Raw genomic sequence first — 24,576 nt, forward strand, 5'->3', positions numbered from 1 at the left:
TACTGAATACATGTTCCAAATAATGGCCATCTGCCAATACCTTACATTCTGATGGTTCCTCCTAGATAACATAGTGGATTGAGCATGCAGATTAGTTACTTCAACCCACTTCATAATCACAATCAGGGTGGTAAGGTTCTCCCCCTGGGCATGCTTATGGGTGCGTACTCATATCAACTCAGTGCAGATTGGTCACTGTTCAGTGGTGACCTCAAATTGCTGTCATACATACAATCGCAGCAGGCCTCTGTGTGTGTGTGTGTGTGCGTGCATGCGCGCGTTTTCAACCCTGTCGGTGCCTAAGTAACTAAACATATAGCTGAAGTCAGGATTCTAATCCGCATTGACTGTGAGTATGGAACAGGATAGCATTAGTCACTCCGGATTAGCACGGAAACCAAGGGTATGGTTTTATGGGTGAAATGGGAATTCTAAGCCGAATTAGCAATGGTTGAAATTGGAACTCGCCTGGCGGCGGCGGTTCTTATTTGGAGCTAATAAATAGGGCACATATTTTTTGGAGCGGGTGAGGGCTGTGCAAAAGAATACTTCCCAGGGGCCTGTGGTCGTGTGCAGCAGGGGCTCCCTGCAAAAGCTGCTGCTGCTGCCGCCGCCGCCTCTTTGACTCGAGCCGTTCCCTCCTTGTCATCCAGCCCCTCTTGCTGCCGCCACCCGAGCGAAGGGAAACCTGCCTGCGCCGCCACGGCCGCCGTCTGGGGCGCCTGGGCTTTGGCCTGGCTGCGGGCTGCTGCTGGTTGGCGACGGGGGGACACGTGAGGGAGAAAAAAGCGGAGGAAGGAGGGGGGAAGGCGGCGGCAGCAGCAAGCAGCTGGAGTTCCCCGACAACTGGAGGTGGCGGCGGCGGCCGCAAAAAGCAGCAAGCGGTACGCGGTAGTTGTTCGCGGCAGCGGCGGCAGCTCCTCCTCCTCCTCCTCCTCCTCCTGCCCCTTTCGCGGAGTCCCTCCGCAGTAGAGCCCAGCCCCCGCCTCTCCGCTCGCTCCTCCTTATTGACAAATACACAAAGGGCCGCGCCGGGCTGGAGACGCGTCTGGAGCCGGCATGGGAGACAAGAAGAGCCCCACAAGGTGAGGAGGGAGGGAAGGCGGGCAGGCGAGAAGGAAGGGGCCGCCTCAGACAGGCCGGGGGTCGAGCGGGGAAGGCGGCGGCGGCGTTGTTGTTGTTGAGGGGGGCTCCTTCTTCTTCTCCCCCTCGCTCCCTCCTTCTGGGCTGCCAAAGCCTTTGGCGCCCCCCAACGTAACAGAAACGATGGCGGTGAGGAGTAGGTGGAGGGGAGAACGAGGTAGTTGGCGATAAGCGGCGGCCGCCGCCGGGGCCAATCGAGGCCCTGAGGGAAGGCGAGCGAAAGAAAGAGACGGAGCGAGCGCGGCGATGTCTTGTTTTGTGTCTTAACCCCTCCTTGTGTCTCCCCCTCTCTCCCCCTCCTCCCCTTCCCTCCCCCCCGTCTCCCTCCCCCCTCCCCGCTTTTTGGGGGTAGGCCGAAGCGGCAGCCGAAACCCTCCTCAGACGAGGGCTATTGGGACTGCAGCGTGTGCACCTTCCGGAACAGCGCCGAGGCCTTCAAGTGCATGATGTGCGATGTGAGGAAGGGCACCTCCACCCGGTGAGTGAGCGGCCGAGAGGCCTGGACTGACACCCACATCCCCGAAGGCAACGCGGGGGTGGGAGCTGGCGGGGTGGAGCGTGGAGAAAACTGCGCTGGCCAAGCAAAGGCGGCCGAGCACGACCGCTAGGAAGAAGGAGAGCAGAGCCGGCGGCTGCCACCATCATAGCCACCCGGGCAGGCTGATTATTTATTGTCCTCCTCCCTTCTCTGGAGACGGTGACAGTAGGGAGTGGATGTGCTGCAGGCAGCGCTTCTCCGTTCTGTTCTTCTTCGCCTTCTTCCTTTTGCCTTTATAAACATTTCCCCCCCAACCGAGAAAGAATTCCTTTTCTGTGAACTTTTTTAAAAATGCATACATTCTCTGCTGGCCTCTGTACCAGATTTCCAGTCGCCTGGGCTGGGCTAAAAAAGGAAAGAAAATAAGCTCCTTTCTTCCTCAGCATTTAAAGTAAAAATGGCTTTGCTTTGCTGTGATTTGCTTTTTGTTTTGTTTTTAACTCTGTTCATGGGATATAGTATTCCCTGCGCTTTCAAATCCTTAAACCAGCTTTCCCCAACATGGTGAACACCAGATGTTTTGGAATATAACTCACATCAACTTTAGCAATTGGAAATGCTGGGGATGATTGGAATTGTAGTCCAACACATCTGGAGGGCACCCAGTTGGAGAGGGCTGACTTAAACTGATGATCAGTTGCGCAGATTAGGAGAAAAGATTAATCCATCATCTATTGAAGAAAGGACAAAAATGGGCCAGGCTTTTAATTTTATTTTGAAGCAATTGATTCCCTGCTTTTAACCCAGTGTGGACCCATTTAGTTCATTTAAAGGGATAATGATCATAATAAGTAATATAATACAGTGAAGTTCAGCAGAGAGTCTCTTGAATGTGTTTTATATTACCATTGCTAATATTTTGTCAAGTCAGGACCACTATTATCTGCCACCTTCCCTTTCATTTATGATCTCACCAGAATTAAAATCCCAGCATTATGACAGGTGGGGTGTGTGGGGAGTGGTAGGAAGGACATACCCCTGTGAAGTATTTGCCAGTGAGGGCTTGAGACTAGTGGCTGTTGAGGTGAAAACCTCAAGCTACTGTTGCAAGATATTCACAGGTGGGGGGGGGGGAATGTGGTTACTGATAACTTTGTGTGCACATGTGTGGTGGATGATGGTGGCGGCAAGAGATGTCTCAGTAGCAGCTCCTGGCATGTGCTGCTGATGGCAACAGGAGCTGCTAGCCAGTCAGCAACTGTGCACATGGATAGAGGTAAGATGCCCCTACTTCCACACTTGCCTACCATTGGTTATAAGGTCCGTGAGCTTAAAATAGACATATTCTCTCCTTCTAAGTCTCACCTCCCACATTCTACCCTTCCCTTTGAACAGTTACTGATAAACCTGTTCTTTCCCCTACCATCTTAATCATCCTGCATTAAGTATGGATGATTCCTACCAGATGACCATCTCCCAGCCTTTTTCAGACTGGGCCATGCAGAGTTAGATGCAAAGTCTTGCTCTTAGTGCAGTAGTACCTGGAGACCCAATTCCTGTTACTTGGTAACACTAAAACATGTCAGTATGTTGGGAGCAGGCTTCTTTATACATAGTTGGATGTATGCATGTGTGTTTTAACCACCAGCAATGTTTTATGACTTTTTACAGTTAATGCAAGGCATTTATAATATACTTGTTATGTTAGATACATTTCAGTGCATGGAAAATTCTGTATGATGAACAAACAGAAGTCTGTTGTGCACCAGCATCAGAGGAAAAAAATGCTGAGGTACTGAATTATACCTAGAGTCAAGTCTTGAAACATATGCATGTATTATTTAATATTGATTTATTGTAGACATTTATATACTGCTTTTCTTTTGCACAAAGTGGCTTGCAGAGCAAATAAAACATAATTTAAACAATAATAAAAGCAATGTAAAACAAACCCTAAAAATAGAAATTAACAGCCAAATGTCCACTGAAACAGGTATCTTTTAAAGCTTATGGAAGGCAGAGGAGGAAGGCCTCCTAATATCTATAGGGATAGCAATTCATAGCCTCAGGGCCATTGTAGTAAAGGCCCTCTTCCTGACAGTGATTGTTTTTTATGAGGGGAAAGGGCCGTTTTGCATGCTGCTGCTGAGGGAAATAAGCCATTGTGACTTATTTCCCAGCCTCACCTGCCAGTCAGTTTTACCTAATTGCTATTACTGGTGTGGGTTGCTGTGTTATCTGAAATGGGGCAGCATGGTTTGTTTGAGAGGGCAGCAACCCTGAAATAGCCCAACAAGAACCCATGGGTTATTTAAGGGTTGCTGTCCCCTAAACAAGCCATGCTTCTCAGGTTCAGACGACTTGACAAGCCATGCCAGTGAGGATAATTAGGCAAATCCAGGTGGCACACAATCGGAATGCACAGTGGGGGAAATAAGTCACAGGGGTTATTTGCCTCAGTGCAACCATGAGAACAGATATATGAAACAGAGTCTGACCTGTCAAATGTTGGTGGCATAAGGGTTGATAAACAGAAGGGCAGTCTCCCTTCGTCTCTGGTCACAAAAGTAAGCATCATCACCTTGAATTGGGTCACAAGATAAACAAGTTGGTAGACAATACAGTTGTTCCAATACTGGTTGAATATACTCCCATCTTCTGATGCTCAATAGGCAATAGGTGGAAGCATTCTGCACCAGCTGCTAAATAATCTTCAAGGTAATCCCACATAGAGCACATTAGTAGTCAATCCTGGAGGTCACAAAAGCATGGATCATCATACTCATGTTCCTGTTATTCAAGGGATTGGATCTATAAACGTGATAAAGAATGCTCCTGGCAACTGCCATTATCTGCTTATCAAGGCAGGATTGAGAAGCACCTCTAGGCTCTGAACCTGTTCCAATAGGGATATTTCAACTATCATCTATCACACGCATATTAAAATCCTCCAGAGCCTAGGGATTCCTTGCTAGCTTCACCTCTGTCTTGTCTGGGTTAGCTTTAGCCTATTTCACTTGACCACAGCATCTAGCCATTTGTTTCGAGACAGAGATCGCAGCCTCTCGGTGCTTAGTTAAAGAAATCTAGAACTGGGCGATGAAACTCCGCCCCAAAGGTATAGATGATCTATTTTATTAAACAGCATTAGCATTAATCACTATAAAACAACACCCACCTGTTCCGGCAAGGCTGAACTGGTGTTCCCAATGAGCCAGTTTGAAAAGGTCATGGGAGAATAACATATGCATGAGTGGAACATATGTGTGTGTGCTGGGTTGCAGATTTGCTTTTTGATTTTGTGTAAATGCCATGGAATTTAATGGGTCTTACACTCTAGTAAGGAGGCATATCACTACACCTCCTAATCAGTACTTATCTAAATAATTTAGAGTATAAGTAAGCTTTACAGGTTTCAGTTCTATTTTTAAAAAACCCTTCATTTCACATGTGTGTCTGTACTGAACATTCCATGAAATTGGTGAGTTAAAAGTTTATTGAATGCAGTAAAGTGGTGATTTAGCCAAACAATTTAAGATGATGTTTCCATAATCTCTTAATATTGCTAATACTATATGCATTATTTATTTGCCAATATGGCTAGCTGCAGAATGATGGGAGTTGTAGGATTTCTTTTTCTTCTAAACATGCATAGGATTTTTCCCTAGTTTTATTTATATTGTCATGTATTTTCAATACAATTTCAGTGAGCCAGATAGTCTCTAATCTTTCTTGGTTTACCTATGCTTAATGTTTTCTACCATTATCATAGCTGGCACTTCAGTGTGATAAATAAATACCTAAATAAAGCAGTTTTGGCATCGGCCTATTTTTCCTGATCATTGGAACCATGCCTGGTGTTCTCTAGTACTTTGTTCGTGCCTTTAGTACTATTCAGCTGCATAACAAGGGGTTTATTTTCTACCCAGAATTTTCTTGAAGATACTCTTGACAGCTTTTGAAGAACTGCCTTGCTGGATTAGATAAAGATCCGTCTAGTTCAGCATGCTATTTCCAACAGCAGTCAGCCAGATGTCACTGAAAGCTTATAAGTGGGATATTAAGTTTTGTCTCAAGTATCTGATAGAGGTATACTGCCACTGAGCATGAAGGTTCCATTTATTTATAGCTGATAGCCATTAATACACCGATTCTAAAGTAATTTTTCTCTTCTCTTTTTACATAATATGTAAAAGTTACATATCTTCTGATAGTGAATTTTATATTAAATTATGTATGGTGCCAAGAATATAATACTTTATTATATTTTACAAAGTGCAAATATAATTTTACTGTGCATATATTTTCTCAAATAGGTATAGGAATAGGTAGTTCTGGCTGTTATGGAGATGCAAAATACATGTTGGTTCTGTTAGTAAAAGAGATACAAAATAGATGTGGTTTTCTGGTGAAAAGAGTATGCAAGATCAGGAATGTAGTAGAATATAAAAATGAGCATTGACTACCTTTCCTTATATGCAGATGCTTCAGACATTCTCATGCACCAAAGCTGGTGCGAGAAAAGCTATTGGAATCAATCTGGAAGGAAACCTGTGTGGATTCCTGCATTGAGCAGGGGGTTGGACTCGATGGCCTTATAGGCCCCTTCCAACTCTACTATTCTATAATTCTATGTGTTAGGAGGTCTGATATAGAGATCATGCAGTTGCATCCCTTCTAGCCATTTGTGCATGGCCATCCTTGGACTTCCAGTCATACGGGTGGTAGGGGAAGGTGGGACTCTACAAGAGCTGCTGCATTTGGGATATCTGTGAGATAATCTGTTTTGTGCCTAAGTAGATTTAAGAGCATTTTACAAAACACAAGTAAAAAAATACATTATCAGGTCTGAATCAGGAGATAAAACGACGGTTATTGTATAGAAAATTGCTTCAGAAGTTAAAGAAAATTAAGCTTTGTATCTGACAACGATTTAAACATTTTACTCTTTGAATCACTTTACAGAGGGATAAAGTCAAACACATGTAGGTTTTGCAGTATTAGAGTTCTGATAATGTATCAAATTGTGATAAACCATTGTTTCTATAGCTATAGCTTGCAGCATAATTCTAACAATATTAACAATCTCAATTTAAAATACACAGATACATTTTGGTATATAGAATACATACATGCAGACACACACAGAGAGAGAAAGAGATGGAATTTCAGTAAATTCAGGAATGGGGATGAGCTCAGTAAATATAGGAATTGTCACGTATATTCATGATCGTTTCATTAAATTGAAAGGGGTATCTTCAAAAGCAAGCAAAACATTTAGTAGCTGTGCTGCTACTATGTACAAGAAGATCTTATTTTGCCCTCATATATCCATATCTTATCTATCTTGCTCATGTGCGTATATATTCAGGCAATTATTCTGTAGCCATGCACAGCTCTAGAATGAATCTATATAGAATTGTAATATCAGGTCTTTAGCAGCTATGTTGACAGTCTTTTCTAAATTTACACTTGAAGGACATTACACACTATCCATTCAGATCAGACTAAGTGTAAATAGATTTTGCAGGACTGAAACCAAATTTGGTGTTTGAATGTGAGATGATCAGTATTCCATAAAACATATGGTGTCATAACTGCCAGGTGATACAATGGATGAATTCCCTTGCTATTATGCTTTTGAGGATAAATGCTTTCTGTGTGGAAGTGATAGCCTGAGATGGTTCCCGAAGGGCATTGCTTTGCATTGTAAAACAACTGCCAAATATTGCACTGTGCTGCAGGGTAATCTGAGAAACCTTCAGTGCTGAGAAATGCTAGTAATTGTGTCCTCAGAAATGTGCAGTTTCAATAATATATATGTTTGCTAATTATAAGTCTCTATGTTTATTCCATTTGTTCTGAATAGTAGACAGATATGAGCATGGATGAAATTTACTGAACAATATTGTAAAATAAAAATGAATTTATGCTTTCATGCTGCTCTACTTGTTGCAGAATATTAATAGGATGCATATCTGGATGTTCATCCCATTGAAAGCAATGTAGTGCAGATGGATGACATCTAGTATTTGGATGCACGTCTAATTTGTGCTTATGGTTCCTGACCACAGAAAATCTATGTACAGAAAATCTATCACCCAGTTTGCACATCACCAACAACCCACAGTTACAACCCAGAGACTTAGCATCTCTGAGTGGTTTAGAGCAGCATAAGCAGGGCAGGCTTATGGGAATCAGCTCACACGCTCGCTCACGCTGCATTTCCAACAACTGAATTTGTTAACTGAATTGTTGGTGACATGCAAACGGGTCTACATTAGGGGTGTGCACAGACCCCCCGCTCCGCTTCACTTGCAGATCCGCCATTTTCCGGATCGGGCCGCTCCGCCCCGCCCCCGCTCCGCCCACTTCCGCTCCGCTCCGCCCGGAGCTCCGGATCCGGATCCGGAGCTCCGTTCCCCCCCCCCCCATAGGCTTGCATTGAAAGCTAAAAAATTATACAACTTTTTTTCTGTTCAAGTTAGAAACCTCATGTTTGGCACCATGACACCTCATGGGGATATACACACGCATGCCAAGTTTCAAAGCAATCCCATCCCCTGATTTTTGGCGAATTTTTGAAAATCGGGCACCCCACACACACCATCCCTGCGAGGTGGGCAGGGGAGGAGGGAGGGAAGGCAGGCAGGCATGCAGCTGGCATTTCTGGGGGCATAAGGAAGTGAGCCAAGGATAAGCCAGTAATGCATAGAAAATGGAATAAATCAATCAATAAACAAAGGAGGGGTGGAATTAAAAGCAGCAGTGTTGCTCAATAAACAACAAGAAGAACTTTTTTTAAAAGGCTATATCTGTCTTTTACCAGCAATAGGGGGACGTGCCCGGGGGAGGGGGAAGTAGCTGCCAGTTCAAGACACTGACAGCCACAGCTCTGAGAAGAAGTAAAACGCTCACTTCGACTCAGAACAGGCATTGCTCCACCACTGAAAAGTGACCATTCACTTCAACTCATGATAGGCATTTGCTCCACCGTTTTACTCTCTTTGGAAGGCTCTAATGGCCTTCCAGTGCAGGAGAGAGTGGGGGCACGTCCATGATGAGATGCCCTAGGGGAGCTCATCCCCTTGCACCACATCGATTCAGTTGTTCCCCAAGGTTAGGGTGGGGAGCAGTGCTGTGTTTTTCTATCTCTTATTCTTGGCTTAGTATATGATTTCAGGTTGTGTTTGTGCATTTGGTGGGGCTACTGTGTTAAAAAACACGGGGAAAAGCCCGTTCAGATGAAAGAGAAGTTTCCCAGAATCCCAAGTTACCTGTTTTGCCTATGCCCTCCTCCAACTTTGGGATCATCATGACCGGGAGCTGACTCTGCCCCTCAGCCCTTTGAAAAAGGTATTTTTCCCGCCGATTTTTTAAAAACGTCTAGCCCGCGACCCGTACGATGCAGAAAGTTGAGAGTGGTCTCAAAATGACCCCCATCCACGACTCTCTGTGCACAAGAATTTCCAGAACGATAGCTTAACCCCCCCCCAGTTATCCCCGATTCTTTCCCTCAATGCAATCCTATGGGCGAAAAGCCGAAAAGGCAGTTTGAGCCGCGCGGTTGACCCGATTTTCACAAAAATATAGCCCGCGACCCGTACGATGCAGAAAGTTGAGAGTGGTCTCAAAATGACCCCCATCCACGACTCTCTGTGCACAAGAATTTCCAGAACGATAGCTTAACCCCCCCCCCCAGTTATCCCCGATTCTTTCCCTCAATGCAATCCTATGGGCGAAAAGCCGAAAAGGCAGTTTGAGCCGCGCGGTTGACCCGATTTTCACAAAAATATAGCCCGCGACCCAGACAACGCAGAAAGTTGAGAGTGGTCTCAAAATGACCCCCATCCACGACTCTCTGTGCACAAGAATTTCCAGAACGATAGCTTCAAAAACAACGTAGTTATGCGCGATTATTTGCCGCAATGCAATCCTATGGCGAAATGTTTTCAAGATGGCGACCGGAGCGCTCCGACTGAACTCGGAGCTCCGAAAAATGGTCGCTTCTCTTCGCCTTGCTTCTAGGGGGTCCGCGGTCCGCTCCTACTCCGCCTCTGGGTAAGGCGGAGCAGGCCAATCCGCTACTGCTTCTACGCTCCTAATCGGAGCGGAGCACATCCCTAGTCTACATATTGGAGCATATATTTAGTTAACACTATATCTCTGCAATATTATTTTGTTTGTGAGAGGAGCTATATCTACAATAAAATCTTAATAGTTACAGGAAGTTATTTCATTTAGTGCATTCTTCCTTGATGGAAACAGGAGTATTATGGTTTAGCATTATTTTAACCCAGTGATAAACATTTGTAAGCTTGAAAATATTATTGTCCCATATTTGGGGGGATGTCTTGGAATTTTTGTACACTGTATCTCTCTCCCCATCCCCATGCACATTAGTGTATATAATAGATATGTGTGTATATAGTAGTTATGCATGTTTATAATAGTTAATTTGCATACTTTACTACTTGACTTCAAATTTGGATATTTTGGATAGGTGGGAGGGGAAGGCAAGTGTAGATTAGAAAGTTAACTGAACAGAAGGGAAAAGAAGCAATTTATAGTCCAGTCCTATCAAATGGAAGTCTTATTGAGTTCAATGGGACTTACCTTCTGGTAAGTGGGTATAGGATTACAGCCGTATTGAAATTCTAATGCAGAAATTTTGCTTATATGCGTGTTAAACCTTCATCAGACTGAATCCTGCTTACAAGTTGTTTTTCAAAACCATGATAGCTAGAAAGTTTTTCTCTAAAAAAAAAATAGGAAGCAGGATTTTTTAGAATGCTTCTGTTACACTAAATTTAGTGACTAAATACCAGATTTCATATTTGAAATGAACACGCACATTCTTGTCCTAGACTCGGACTGATGGAGGAGGATACAGGGTGCTTCTAGATGGAAGGGTCCCAATACTCAACAGCCAGAAGGCATTGTGTAGCTATTCCATATTTTTAAAAAATCTAACAGATTTTCTATGATAAGAAAAAAGGTGAAAGAAGAATTGGGAAAACACAAGAAGGTTACAAGGGAAAGATGACCACCATATAATTCCATGAATGAGGCAGGGTGATGGTGCCATAAAAGCCTCATCTGGAAGACTCCAGTGCTCTGTTTTATAATACTGCCTCTTTCAGTGTCTTCTGATGTCTTCCCACAATTGGAGGAGATTGGGTAGGGAGACTCCTCTACCCTTCAAATTAAAGAGGGCATAGAAATAGATTGTTTTCCACCTAGTGCAGTCCCCACAAGGGACGATATTGAAAGAGATTCTGGCAATACAAAATTTTGTGCACCTTCTTCGCTTTGGAGGGAGTGCAGGGATTAATTGCTAATGTGTCCCATTTATATCTGTTCTGATGCCATCCCATTTGGGAGGATTTTAACAAAACAGTTATCTGTAGCTGTTGAGAAAGGTATAGTTAGTTCATTGGGAAATAAAATATTTGGGGTTTTTAAAATGATACTTGAAGTTGTTTTGTACAACCACTTACTCATCTCTTATGTCTTTATAAAATATTTATGAGCTCCAATATCAATGTTTCAGACTTATAGGAACTATGCTTTTAGCCATGTTTTATGATTGAAGGAGATACAGATATTTTATCAGAATTCAGGTTTTGTGGTATGAACTGAAACTTATGACAATGTTCTCTGATGCCTTGACCTCGTCGTGGCCTGGGATGTTAAAAATTATACTACTTTTCATTTTGTTCAAGCTCTCCTTTCTTTTGTCATGACAATCACAGGAGTCATTGAAGCATGGCTACACTGGGGTTGTTATTTGGTATTCTAGTTTCTAATAGTTCAGTTCACCTTCCTCATTACTTGATGTTCAGAATTGCTCAAAAGGGAGTATAAATGCATGCCAGAATAACATGATAGGACTACTCGCATGGGTATGGTTGCTTTATACAGTTACATAGATATACAAAAAAGGAATCTAAGTAAAAGGGCCAAAGTAACTTTACTTGCCTTGTCAGGGGGCAGGTAAAGGGGGCGGCCCACTGTAGAGCCCATGAGGGGAGTGATGGCTCCGCGCTCCATAGCGCTGCCTGACCTCATGAAGTGCTGCAGTGCTGGCTTTTGGTGGAAGAAGTTCTGGGATTGGCCCAGGCTAACTCTTAGTCCATAGGGCTGCCGGACTGCTCTTGCTCGAGATGGGGTGGGCCTCTGGGGCTGGGTTCGAGACGCTCACCATAAATAGCTCGTATATGCTGGCATGCAGGGGCTGGAATGTGACACAGAACATGCAGGCACTGCCCTTGCAGGAGAACCCCAAGTTGCTGAGGGGTGAGTAGCAGACAATTGTGTCCTGGGTGTCTTGAATGGCACACTGTTCTTCAGAGAACAACTCTGCAATTTTACTTGTATAGTTCTCTGAACTCTGGGTCTTTGTTCTTTTTGTAGAATCATAGGTGTCAAGATGGAAGGCTGTGAGAACCTATAGTGTAGTGCCACAAGTCATCTTAACAGTATCTTTCTGGAATCAATTATCCTGATAGGAATAGAACCACTGAAACACCATGCTGATGACTCAGCCTATTTAGCAGGATAGCATGGTCAATGTTATAGAAAGCAGCTGACAGAAGTAGAATATTTTTACTCCTAGTACTTCTGCAGGTTATCCCAAGGCAGTTTCTGTGCTAAAACCAAGCTTGAAACCAGATTGAAATAGATCAGGTAATCACCTTCATTCCTGAACACTTGGGAGTTACACAGCAACCACTTGCTTGAGCACCTTGCCTAAAAAGGGGATATTTGCTACCAGTTGATGGTTGTTACAGTCCTTGGGGTCCATGGAGAGTTTCTTTAGGAGTTGCCTCACCACTGCCTTTTTCAAGTCTCATGCATTTTGGAAAGGCGTAGAAAGACAAAGGTGGAAATCATAACAAGAATAACTCTCCCCACTAGTCACTGTTATTTAGTCCCACTTTGGTTTGGGTGATATAGGGTGGGAATGACCTTTACCTATGTGATGCTGCAGGATTGCACAGTTCCCTGTAGAGTATGGGTGGGCAACCTCTGGACTGTGGGCCTAATATGGCATGTGGACATTGATTATCCAGCCTGTGGAGGCTTGGGCTCCCTCTGCAGCCCTACCCCACCCCACCCACGCCCAGGTCCCACCCCCTGGCGTGGGGACTTGGGGTCTTTTAGGGGAGGCAAGGAGAGGAATGCCCTTTTCAATGGTCTGTGATTGGAAGTAGAAAGGGGATTCCCCTGTGCATGGCTCCCCTTTTAGTGGACAGATCAGAGATAAGGGGTTGTGGAAGTGGTGGCTGTGTACTTGTTGAGCGCTTACAGGAGCTTTGCTTGCAGGTGAAGGACAAGCAAAGCCAGGCTTCACAGCTTCATCTGCTCTGCATCTTTTTTCCAATGGCATGGGGCAAATTAAGAGTCTTCATTGCTTGTGGGGCTTATCCATTGGCTTTGCTGAGAGATTCATTGGGAACCAAATTACATCAGGGTATGTGGCCCTACCTCTTTGGTATCAGAGGGAGAGGTCACATCTTCTGACATCATTCAGCCTGGAGAGTGCCCCGCCCCAACCCATTCTGGTTAACTTCCTCTGTTGTAGAGACAAGAATACATGAGGATAGGGATTAGATTTTCTGGTACTTCTGATCTATAGAGATGGGGCCTATTAAAATCACCCACATACAGAGACTGATAGACCTGGATGAATTCCTGATAGTTTTGGAAGAATTTCTTATTGAAACTTTGGTCAACCTGTAGGTTAGATATGTGGCCTAGATGATTGAAGTGATTGCTCCTAAACAAGCTTTCTAACTTGTTAGACCTCAGTTGGCTCCTTGCTGTCTGTGAAACTGGTAGCGATATGATAGGGATGATGATGGAGGAAGAATTGTGACAAATCTGACCAAACACAGACTAGAGCCCATTTTAAAGTCTACTCCATGGTGTTGATAGCAAATAATTCTTACTTCTGTGCCACCATTGTGCTTGCATATTGTTGTCCAATGAAGCTTTTCGAAGTCCTGTTACATCTTGGACCTTATGAAAGTGAGTGGCCAGTTGTGACCAGTTTGTAAATTCTTTGAAGGCTGTCATTGTCCACAAACTGACCCTTGTCCTCAGAGGATAAGGCTCCTAAGGCAAAATTGGCACCGGGATGGGTTGGGCTGGGGTGTCAAACAACCTATCTTAGGGAGTACAAGCCACCTTTGCATTGTGCACCCCTGACCTAGGCAAACCAGACAGAATGGCATGTAGGGGTTCCCTTTGTTACCTCTGATCTCAGAATGTAGATAAGAACAACAGAATTTTGCATTAGTTGAAGCTTCCAGACCATTTTCAAGGGCAGCTCCATGTATATCTTAATGCATAGTTAAATTTATTTTAATCACTGTTGGTATATTATATAATCTCTGTCAGTTATGTGTTCCTGTCCACTCAGGATAGATGCCCTTGTTCAGGATCAGTGCACTTATTGACTCATCCTAGTTACACTACTGGGCTGTGTGTATATATCACATCTCTTTTAGTGCCACCTTCTCTGCTGAGCAGAACATATAGAATGCTCATGTGTCGCAGACATTGCTTTTGTTTTAATTAGGCTAAAAAGTTGTAGCTCTTGACACATCTATAGATTATTCAACATGGCTAAGATGGAGTTTTATTTCAAAGCATAGCCTGTGCACAAAACCTGCAATGTCAGATACTTTTTTATTATTACTATCAAGATACTGCATTCACATGCAGCATATCTTTTCCGTTCCATTGCAGAATTATACATTTGTGTCTGTGTAGGAATGAAATTGTTCAGCCATTTTGTGTTTTTCTTAGTTACAAAATGGCTGTGTTCCATTTAAATTTAATTTGGTGTTTAGAGACTTGTTTTTGCCCATGGATCAGCCCAGGAAACTCAAACCTAACAGGATGGGTGGGAAATAATTACCCTCTAAAACCAGGTACTATGGGAACCAGAAACTTAGCAAAAATCTTCTGCCCTTTTAATTGGCTAAGAGGTTGGGTGAGGTAGTTGGAATTGGAATAGTTCATATAAGTGAAGCTGGCAAGCAGGTACTTAGCTCAAGAGCTAGAAATTGAAATAAAGAACCCATGGTGGAAGGTGGCAGATGTCCTAGAATCCAGGGACAAAAGAAACTAAGCAGAAATTAAGGCTGGAAGCTGTACTACCAAACTAGTGAGATGAGGTGAAAAAATGTTTTATTAATAGGTCTTGGCTTAAATAGGGGAACAGTCTAGACAATATTTTGGAACCTTCCCCAATGTGGTGCCTTTCAGATGTTTTGGACTAAACTCCTATCAGCTCCAGCCAGCATGGTCAATGGTCAGGTATGATGAAAATTGTAGTCCAAAACATCTGGCAGCATGTGGGCAAAGACTGGAACTTTGGAGTGATGCATTTTTTTCATACTCTTTTCATAGCCTAATTGTTCTTGTAGTTAACCATAAAAATGTTTAAAGTCTGCAGTTTTCCTCTAGAAATATCATTGCAATACTGTGTTGCTCTTTTTCAATTTTTTTAGTAAAAATTAAATGTTACAGGGTTAACCTTGCTCTGATGCCTTAATTTTCACACCACACCTACTTGCCTTCCCACTCTATTCAATACAATGAATTGTTTGGGTCAGTAAGGAAGTCCATTGGAGATATCAGTTACAAAGGGCTGCTTTAGTGGAAGCTGCCAGGAAATATAAAGACATTCACTTGGTGACAGCAGTGAGGAACACAGGAGGGGAAGGGCAAATTGGGGACTAACTTGTTTTTCTCCTTTCTCCCTCTCATGATGTAGGCTTCAGTGTGTGCCATGACAGTGTCATTTGATGTTATCCTAAATTTTTGACACCACATTGACCAGGTTCACATGTCACAACCACCCACAGTTAAGAAACAGGGTTGTTGAGAACATGAGCAGAAGCGAGTGTGCATACTGGTTCCTGCACACTTTCACCCCTGGATTGGTTAACATGGCAGCTGAACCTGGAACTCTGAATTGTTTGGGGATGATGAACTCAAAGTTTGAACCCATCGTTAAATCCAGGCCCCCAGGTTTGAATATCACTGCACAATGCAGGGATGGATCATCCCATGTCTATTGAAGTGGGAGCAGGTGACCGGGAACCAGCACACATGCTTACTCCTGCTGCATTTTCAACAACCCATAGTTAACAAACGATGGTTTGTTGATTATGTACAAACTGGGTCAGTGACTCACAGTGATTATAGCTGGTTTTGCAATTATTATGTCAGTTCTTCATACTGAATTTCCAAGTCACCATTGAACATGGAAACACCTAGTATCTTCAGTTCAATGGAAGTTTTGTTGCATCCCATAATCTTGAACTTGTAGGATAGCTGGTAAGTGTAGCTTAGCAAATGTTTGAATATAATGTCTATTAGCAGCTACCATGTCTTCTTCATCACTAGCTTGCATTTTTGTACAGAAACACTAGAGTCCTATTCAGGTATTCAGTACCTGAATAGAGCAAACATGCAAGGAGAAGGAGCACTCTAGCCCTGCCCCCTTTTCACAGGTTCTGACACCTGTACTCATGGAGGGTGACAGTCTTAAGAGAAAAGGCTCCTATATCCTTGGAGGCTCTCCACGTGAGCCAGAACATGGTCCCACAATCCACCACATCTCATTTGCTCCAAATTCTTTCATACAGTTATGTGTATACAATCAGTGTGCAAGGAACTATGGATTGGGGTAGTGGTCTCACATTGCTAACCCAAATAGAGCAGAGTATCTCTGATCCCTCCTAAAATCACTCATAGGGAAACATAAGAACAAAGGAGCAGTTCTTACTGAAATACTGGTTTGTTTGTTTTCCAAATCATTATATTAATGCTATATTAATCAAAAGGGGGTGGTAACCCATACCCAAACAATAGTTGCAAAGGTCCTATTTATCAGTACTTTTTTGTGTGAACTGTAATGCTCATGCATCAACTATCTCAGTGTTGTAGATTTTTGATTGCTTTTGATTGCGTTATATGTATTCTAGTTGGTTACACTGTATATTTTCCATATGAAGACTAAGAGAAATAATTATTCCTATATCCAGATTGCTTTACTTTGATAGACCGTATATTTTTCTACCAAATGACCCATGGCTCTGAGGACAAAAGATAATGTGCATGGTTCCAGTGTCTTGCAGCAAAACAATAAAATAGCATTATTCCCACTGACATGTTTATTGCCAGTCAGTTCCATGTTACACACATACAAACATGAGAATAAGGACCAAGCTTTATTAAGGATCCCTTTTGGTTTTAATATGATTGGCCAACCCATCCAGACATAAGTCAAAGTTGTCAGAGAAAGTATAATATCCGTGTCTCAAAGGTAAAAGCATTACTATCATGATCTGACAATGCTGTATTCGAACATAACACTAAACAATAATGCAGTACTATGTGGACGAGCCTCTGTGAGCCTGAGTGAATTTTGTTTTAAAAAAGCCACCTAAACAACCCATGATTTAAAGTTGGTTTGTTCTGCAGTGGACTACAATTCGTTTTAAACCATGTTATACATGGTTTGTACATAACGACAAGCCAGGAACCATCAAAACTGAAACTGAATCTTGTTTAAGGCCGCCTCCTGGCTGAGCAGGAATTGGGAAAGGGGAGTGTACAAGCCCAAGGATTTGCTAAGGCAGAGGCTTGTAGACTCAGTGCTAAGTCATGGTTTATTGTAGTCAACCTGGAAACCACACCATTGTGTGGAATCATCTTTCTGGTCACCATTGCACTGACACCTCTCAATGGTTCTTTGAAGGCTTTCTGTAGACTTAAAAAGTTCATTACTGTACCAGTCCAGCAAAGGAAATGAGCATGTACATATTTGCAAATGTCTATAAAGTTTAGAAACATGGATGAGTTCAGAGTAACTCTGCATTTATGTGCTGTTTCTGTTTGTCTGCAATAAATAATATGAATGTCTTTTTTATATGATCAACATTAAATATTATTTTCAATTGTACCAAAGTCTTATTTTCTTTCAAAGGGTCTCTTAAAAATAGTGTTGACTAGAGTTGTATTGTTTTCCACCTGGAAACAATTATAGTCAAGAAACACATGCAATCTAACTTTTCCCGAAAGGCCTTTTCAAGCTATCATACTTAACATAGCTTAAAAAGGCCTTATGAGGAACCTGGAATGCTAGTTTTAAATAAGGCATTTTTATTCATTAATCACTTCAGTTGTTGCCTGATTTTCAATTTCTCTTTTTGGATAAGCTTATTATATGAAAGGTTGTCAGCATTTTGAACATTCTTAAGCTATTGCCACAATTGCTTACATAACTTGAGATTGTCTGCAAAATAGTCAATTTTTATTTGAACAGGGTTATTTAATTCATTGTTTTTTAACAAATGTCTTCGCTAAAATTAGTTGTATGAATTTATTTAACTACATAATAAATTAAATATGAATGGTTAAATATGTTATATCGAATGCTCTTCCTTTTAAGTAAAAATCAGTCACTTAAATTCCTAGTCTGGTGCATTATTTTGACATCGGCAGAAGCTTTGACGGATTATTTTCATATTGTAATTTAGTTTTAGCTTTTGCTTTTCCAAGGACCAATTGAAATGTCAGTGGTTGTTATGGTTGAGTTCTATACGTTGTGGGCAAAGATGAGAGTTCCTAGCAGTGCTTCCCCTTACTTCCATTAAAAACTGTACAGATCAAGAAATAACTCCGTAAACATTAGGGATGTGCTCCGCTTCTAATCGGACCGGCGAATTAGAAGCGGAGCGGGGTGCTTCGCCTCCCCTTAAGGCGGAGTCGAAGAGGATTGGGGGGCCGGTGGAGCGTGGCGAAGAGGATCGAGGTGAAGGCAGATCCTTCGCCTCGATCCGGAGCTCCGCCGGAAAGGTAAGTGGGGTTTACCGGGCCCTGTCGCTGTCGCACTTGCAGCCCAGATTTCCTGGTTGAACCGCGGGCTCAATTGAAGAAGCCGACAGACCGCGGACGGAGGCAGGTAAGGCCCCCCTCCCCCTTGGTCCCTTACCGGGCTCTGCTGCCGTTGCCACACGGGCGGCGAAGGCGGCAGGGCCCGGTAAACCTCCCACCCTCCTCTCCCGGCCTTACCTGGCACCACTCCCCTCCACTGCGGAGCTCCGATTCGGAGCCGGAGCTCCGCGACGAAGAGGAGCGGAGTATGGGCGGAGCGGGCCGATCCGAAATTTTCGGATCGGCCCGCGGGGCGGAGCGGGGGGTCCGTGCACACCCCTAGTAAACATTACTACATCTTATTTTAAAATGATATGAATAGGGATGCAACTATAGTTTTTCAATGATTGTTACATTACAAGCACAGTTACTTGATCGTTGGTAGATTTTTTTTCGGGAAATGAAAGCACTCAATTTTTTTAAAGATCTGACACTTCAGAAAAACCACTTTTTCAGTTAAAAGAAAAGTAAAATGGAGCTAGGGAGCTGTGAATCTGAAGCCTAAAACTAGTTTCTGTGTACCAATGAGAAGACAATAAAAGAATCTTTGATGCTTTGCTTTAACACTGCTTGCTTTGAACACTAACGGGACATACTGCTCATGTAACTTGATCTTGGCTGTAGTCCAAAGAAGAGACATATGAATTGGAGAGAGCTGAGTGCAACCAGAGGCTCACTTGCTGTTTTTACTGCTGCAAGAAATAGCCAAAGTGACTTGTAGGTTTCAAACTAAATAGTAACAATGTATCATTTCTTTGGATTATACTTCTCAATCATTTCAGTTCAAATTTAGAATACAAGAACTGCTTTACTGGATAGGACTAAGGCACATATAGTTCAGTATTCTGCTTCTAAGAGTGCTCAGCAGATGCCTCTGGAAAGTTCTCAAAAGAAGGCATGATGGGAATACCTATCCCCTGGTAATCAAACATTTGCTTCTAAATATGGAGGTTCTGTTTAGATATAGTTAATAACTGCTAGAGGTATAATCACAAGATGTGATGTTGCTAAACTATAATTCAGACAGTTCAAAATTAGGCAACATGTTTTAGCTGGCTGTTATTTTGTGCAGCACTGTGGGTTGGATACAGAGTTGCTTGGAGTACAACTCCTTGAACTGGGCAGAAGGTGTCATTTTAGCTCAGAGGTGGCAACATGTGGTTTTTCAGATGTTTTGGCCTACAGCTCCCATCATTCCTTACTATTGACTGTGCTGGCTAGGTCTGATGAGAGTTGTAGGTCAAAACATGTGAAGGGCCACAAGTTGCTCCCCTCTGTACAGCCTATGCTCTCCAGCATCTGCTCTGAAGGGTCAGGCCCCCTCTGGAACATATTATTATTATTATTATTATTATTATTATTATTATTATTACTACTACTACTACTACTACTACTACTACTACTACTACTACATTTGTATACTGCCCCATAGCCGAAGCTCTCTGGGCAGTTCACATAAGATAAAAAAACACTTAAAAACAATATACAAAGATTTTAAAAAACCACAAAAACAAGCAAAATACACATATATTTAAAACCAGTATATAGAAGGTAGTGCAGCAGGGGGAAGGAAGGACTGGTGGAAATTGCAACCTCACCCCCTTTTTCTAGTGAGGGAGCTTCCATTTGATCCTAGTTATCTCCACAAACAGATGCAGCCCTTCTAGGCATGGAGGGGTAAGTTTGGATCCAGCTATCTTTAGAGTCCATTTAATTGTTTTATGTCTTGCTAAATATATTTGTTTTAGTTTAGGCTTCTTTTATTTACACAAAAATGAAGTGAAAAGTAATGTCAGACTAGTCAGGCCACAGCTAGACCTAAGGTTTATCCTGGGATCATCCAGGATCACCCCTGCCTAGGCATTGGATCCCCTGTGTGTCACCTAGATGAACAGGTTTGACCTCTGGATGATCCAGGGATAAACCTTAGGTCTAGCTATGGCCTCAGTAGGTTCATAATCAGTGTTGCTCCCCACTGATTTGGCATTGCATGTTGACCTGGTGTTTTCAGCTGACCTGTTAAACCATTTATGTATTGATAATCAATCATGTGTCAATTTTCTTTGAGGATCAAATTATTTTTAATTTATGCTAAGAACAGCCAAAACGTATATCAGCAGTTAAACTGACCAGGCATATTCTGTGTGTCTGTGTGTGTCTGTCAGTTTGTCCTAGGGTAATGTTCCCTGAATGAGGCAGAGGAGGTCATGAGTTTGAATCTCATTTCCACCGGTGTGCTTCCTATACATATCACAGCTCTTGTTTTTGACCAAGGCCATGCAGCTGTACTTTTACAAGGTAATAAAGTATAAGATAGTGCCTCATTTTAATGAGAGCTCATTAGACAAACAGTAAACAATACAGTGAGAAATAAAGCACATCATTAAAACTTTGCAATCTGCAGATCTTCTTACTGATAACTATGTTCTTCCTTGTGACACTATATAATACAAGGAAGTATCCTAACTGCTTTTGTAGGAATTTGAGTAAATCATATGTTTTCAAGCTGTGGAAAAGGAGCTTTAAACAAGCTCCAAGAGTCAGGACTCACAGTGTATATTTATGTTAATGATTTGTTTAATCTGTTTAAAAAAGGAACTAATATCCAGTAGTTTTGCATGCAGGGTTATGGTTAGAAAGTATTCAAGAGTCTGTACTACAGGGGACCACTGTATAGAAGACGCAGGATCACCAGTGCAGACTAATTATGATACTAATAATCTTTAAATATAAAAGTTCAATTAAATGGACTAACAGTTCCATTAACATTGACTAAACAAATGTCTGCTGCTCAACTCCAGACACGTTTGATTGAAATTGATTATTTAGATCAATTCAAACAGGCTTTCAGGTCTAGTTGCCTTGGTTGCCCTATGGAAGGACTTTTGCTGAGAAAAGGATATGAGGAATGTGACCTTGTTGATTCTCTTGGACCTCTCAGCAGCTTTAAATAACATCAACAATGATATCCTTCTGGATAGGTTATTTGGACTTGGTGTTGGAGATACTGTATTGCAGTGGATCCACTCTTACTTGGATGGCCAGTTCTAGAAGATGGCAGAAGAAGATTATTACTCTGTCCCTTGGCAGTTATGCGATGGGGTGCCACATGGCTCTATTATATCTCCATTCTGTTCAACATCTACATTAAGCTGCTGGGGGAAGTCCTATGAAGTATGGGCTGAGGTGTCATCTATATGCGGATGATGACAGACTCTAAGCTCTGACTCCTTTTCATCAAATTCAGGTGAGATAGTGGCTGTTCTGAATCAGTGCCTGGGCACAATAATGGACTGGAGAAGGGCCAATAAGCAGACTCAGTCAGATAAGACAGAGGTACTGTTCGTGGGTGGTTTGTCTGCCTAGCTGAGTGATATTCAACCTGTTTTGGAGAGGGTTACATTCCCCCTACGTGATCAGGTTCATAGTTTAGGGGGTGCTCTTACACCCAGCATTCTCATTAGAGACACAGATAGCCTTGGTGGCACAGAGCGCCTTTTATCAGCGTAGGCTGATACACCAAACACGGTCCTATCTGGACAGAGATAGCCTAGCTTCAGATATTCGTACTTTGCTAACCTCATGTTTGGATGATTGCAGTGCTCTATATGTGGGACTGCCTTTGAAAATGGTCCAGAAACTTTAGCTGGTCTAAAATAGGGAAGCAAAATTGTTGACAGTGCCTGGCCAATTTGATCAGGTTATGCTAGCGCTCTATGATCTGCACTGGCTGTAAGTCATTTTCTAGGCCCAATTCAGAGTGTTGGTATTAACCTACAAACTCCTCAGTGTCTTGGGAAGAGGTTACCTGAAGGATTGTCTCCTTCCAGATATACCTGCCTGTATTCTAGGGTTATCTTCAGAGGCCCTTCTCTGGGTGCTCCTGCTGAATGGCATGAAGGGTGGATCTACACTGTGGTGATATTGCGCCTCACACAACTGTGGCACGTGACGTTCCTTTCTGCAGCAACTGCAGGTTTTCATGCTGTAAAACCTGACTTTTGCAAAGTTGTTTTGTGATGGATTTTCCTATCACCCCAGCTTTAATGCAGTTTGGGAATCTGCGTGACCTCAACTAGCAACACCGGCTGTGGGGAGGCAGCACTGATTAGCAGAAGGGAAAGTTACATCATCAAAGGGTAGACGCAAGGAGAGGAGTTGTCTAAACATGTCTACTCCGAAGTAATTCACATTGTCTTCAATTGAACTTACTCAGCATGGTAGCAGAGAGAGGGCTGGGGAGTTAGGAATTGCTTTGCCTTTTTAAAAAATCTTTGCTTACCCAGAGGGGCAGACCTTCACATAAGGGGTGGGAAACTGGGGGTTGCTTTGCCCTTTGTTTTTGCATATACTCAGAAGTAAAACACATTTTCTTCAATTGTGCTTATTCAGCATGGGAGCAGAGAGAGATGGGGAGTTAGGAATTGCTTTGCTTTTTGTTTTAAATAGAGTGACCATATGAAAAGGAGGGCAGGGCTCCTATATCTTTACAGTTGTACAGAAAAGGGAATTTCAGCAGGTGTCATTTGTATGCATGCAGCACCTAGTGAAATTCCCTCTTCATCACAACAGTTAAAGCTGCAGGAGCCCTGTTCTCTTTTGTAAATCACATTGTCTTCAATTGCACTTACTCAGCACTGGAGAGAGGGAAGGGGAATTGGGAATGGCTTTTGGGATGACTTTTTTTTACTCTCTGCTCATTGCATCTACACAAAAATAATTGTTGGCGTTTCTTTCTACTCGTGGGACTCTGCCCACACAACCCTGAACTAATACGGTTCCGGGTACTGTTTGCTCTGTGTAAGCGGGTTTGTTTTTTTAAATGTATACACTGCTGAATTGGCTATGGACTCATCTACACCAAACAGGATATTCCACTATGAAAGTGGTATGAAAGCGGTATATAAAAGGCAGGAGCCACACTACTGCCTTTTAGTGGTATTGAAGTGCACTGACAACTGTTGGGGCCCATTGACACATACCATATATCACTGCCATACTGCTTTCATAGTGTTATATCCTGCTCGGTGTAGATGTGTCATGGGCCCCAAGAGTTGTCAGTGCACTTCAATACCGCTATAAAGCAGTAGTGTGGCTCCCACCTTTTATATACCGCTTTCATAGTGGAATATCCTGCTTGGTGTAGATGAGCCCCAAGCATCCCACAGGGGGAGCAAATCTGAATTTATGAAAATTCAGTTTTAAACAGAACCGCCTCAGAAAGTGTCTCTGTAGATGGGGGTGAAGTGTGTTAATGTGTTTTTAGATCTTTCCACTGCTTCTGACTCTGCCTTTTGGTTTTTACTTTGATTTTATTCTGTTTTAAACTTAAGGTTTTCATATTATGTTTTACTATATTATTGTATTTTATTGTTTCAAGTTTTGTTACGCAAACTTCTCAGAGAGCTTCAGTTTTGGGGCAGTATAGAAAGAAAAGAAAGAATAGTGCTAAGGATGTTCTTATCTCAGAGACTTTACTAAATAGAAGAACTGACTTTTGTTTTGATGACTGGAGCTTGCAGAATTCTAGTGGCTTGTTCTTTTTCTTCATGCACAACAATCTGGGAATGGGGAATTGACAGGGCTCTGTTGGCAGTAATTTCTTCTATTCATTTATGCAAATTTTAATTCTCTCACAGACTTTAAAAATGTTAATATACTGTAACTTTGGTAGATGACATGGCGCTCACAGGTACCAATGCATCCTCTGACATTTCTCGGTGCCCACCAAGGTGCCCTAACTCCCCCACTTTTTTTAAATTAAACATTTTGTTACTGACAATTGCAATGGCTGTAAAATAGGTTTCTCTTGATGCTGAAAACCTTTGGTTCAAAGGAGCTGTTTAGTTACCTCTTCCTTGTACACAGTCTTTTAGGAAGGTTACTTATCCTTTGCCATGCCTCCCATGGCAGCCATTTTGTGGTGGTGCCTAGGACAGTTTCTTAAATTCCCAAATGTGCCTACAGCTCAAAAAGGTTGCCCACCCCTGCTGTAA

At 42.6% G+C, this 24,576-nt stretch overlaps 1 protein-coding gene across 3 annotated transcripts in view; it reads left to right on the forward strand.

The window, feature by feature from the left end:
- The first annotated feature begins 825 nt into the window (after window positions 1-825).
- The window catches only part of YAF2 (YY1 associated factor 2), a 37,370-nt gene continuing 13,619 nt past the window's right edge, over window positions 826-24,576 (forward strand). The window contains exons 1-3 of one of the 3 annotated variants that reach the window (XR_010025824.1): window positions 826-1,085; window positions 1,496-1,621; window positions 3,330-3,413. Coding sequence is in view for 2 of the 3 variants with exons in the window: in XM_063133993.1 (XP_062990063.1) it covers window positions 1,060-1,085; window positions 1,496-1,621; window positions 3,330-3,413 (236 nt within the window). In the remaining variant the exon portion in view is untranslated. The remainder of the gene's footprint in view (window positions 1,086-1,495; window positions 1,622-3,329; window positions 3,414-24,576) is intronic. The other 2 variants (XM_063133993.1, XM_063133994.1) reach the window with 2 other exon arrangements.

This window comes from Elgaria multicarinata, chromosome 9 (assembly GCF_023053635.1).
Source record: "Elgaria multicarinata webbii isolate HBS135686 ecotype San Diego chromosome 9, rElgMul1.1.pri, whole genome shotgun sequence".
NCBI classification, from domain to species: Eukaryota; Metazoa; Chordata; class Lepidosauria; order Squamata; family Anguidae; genus Elgaria; species Elgaria multicarinata.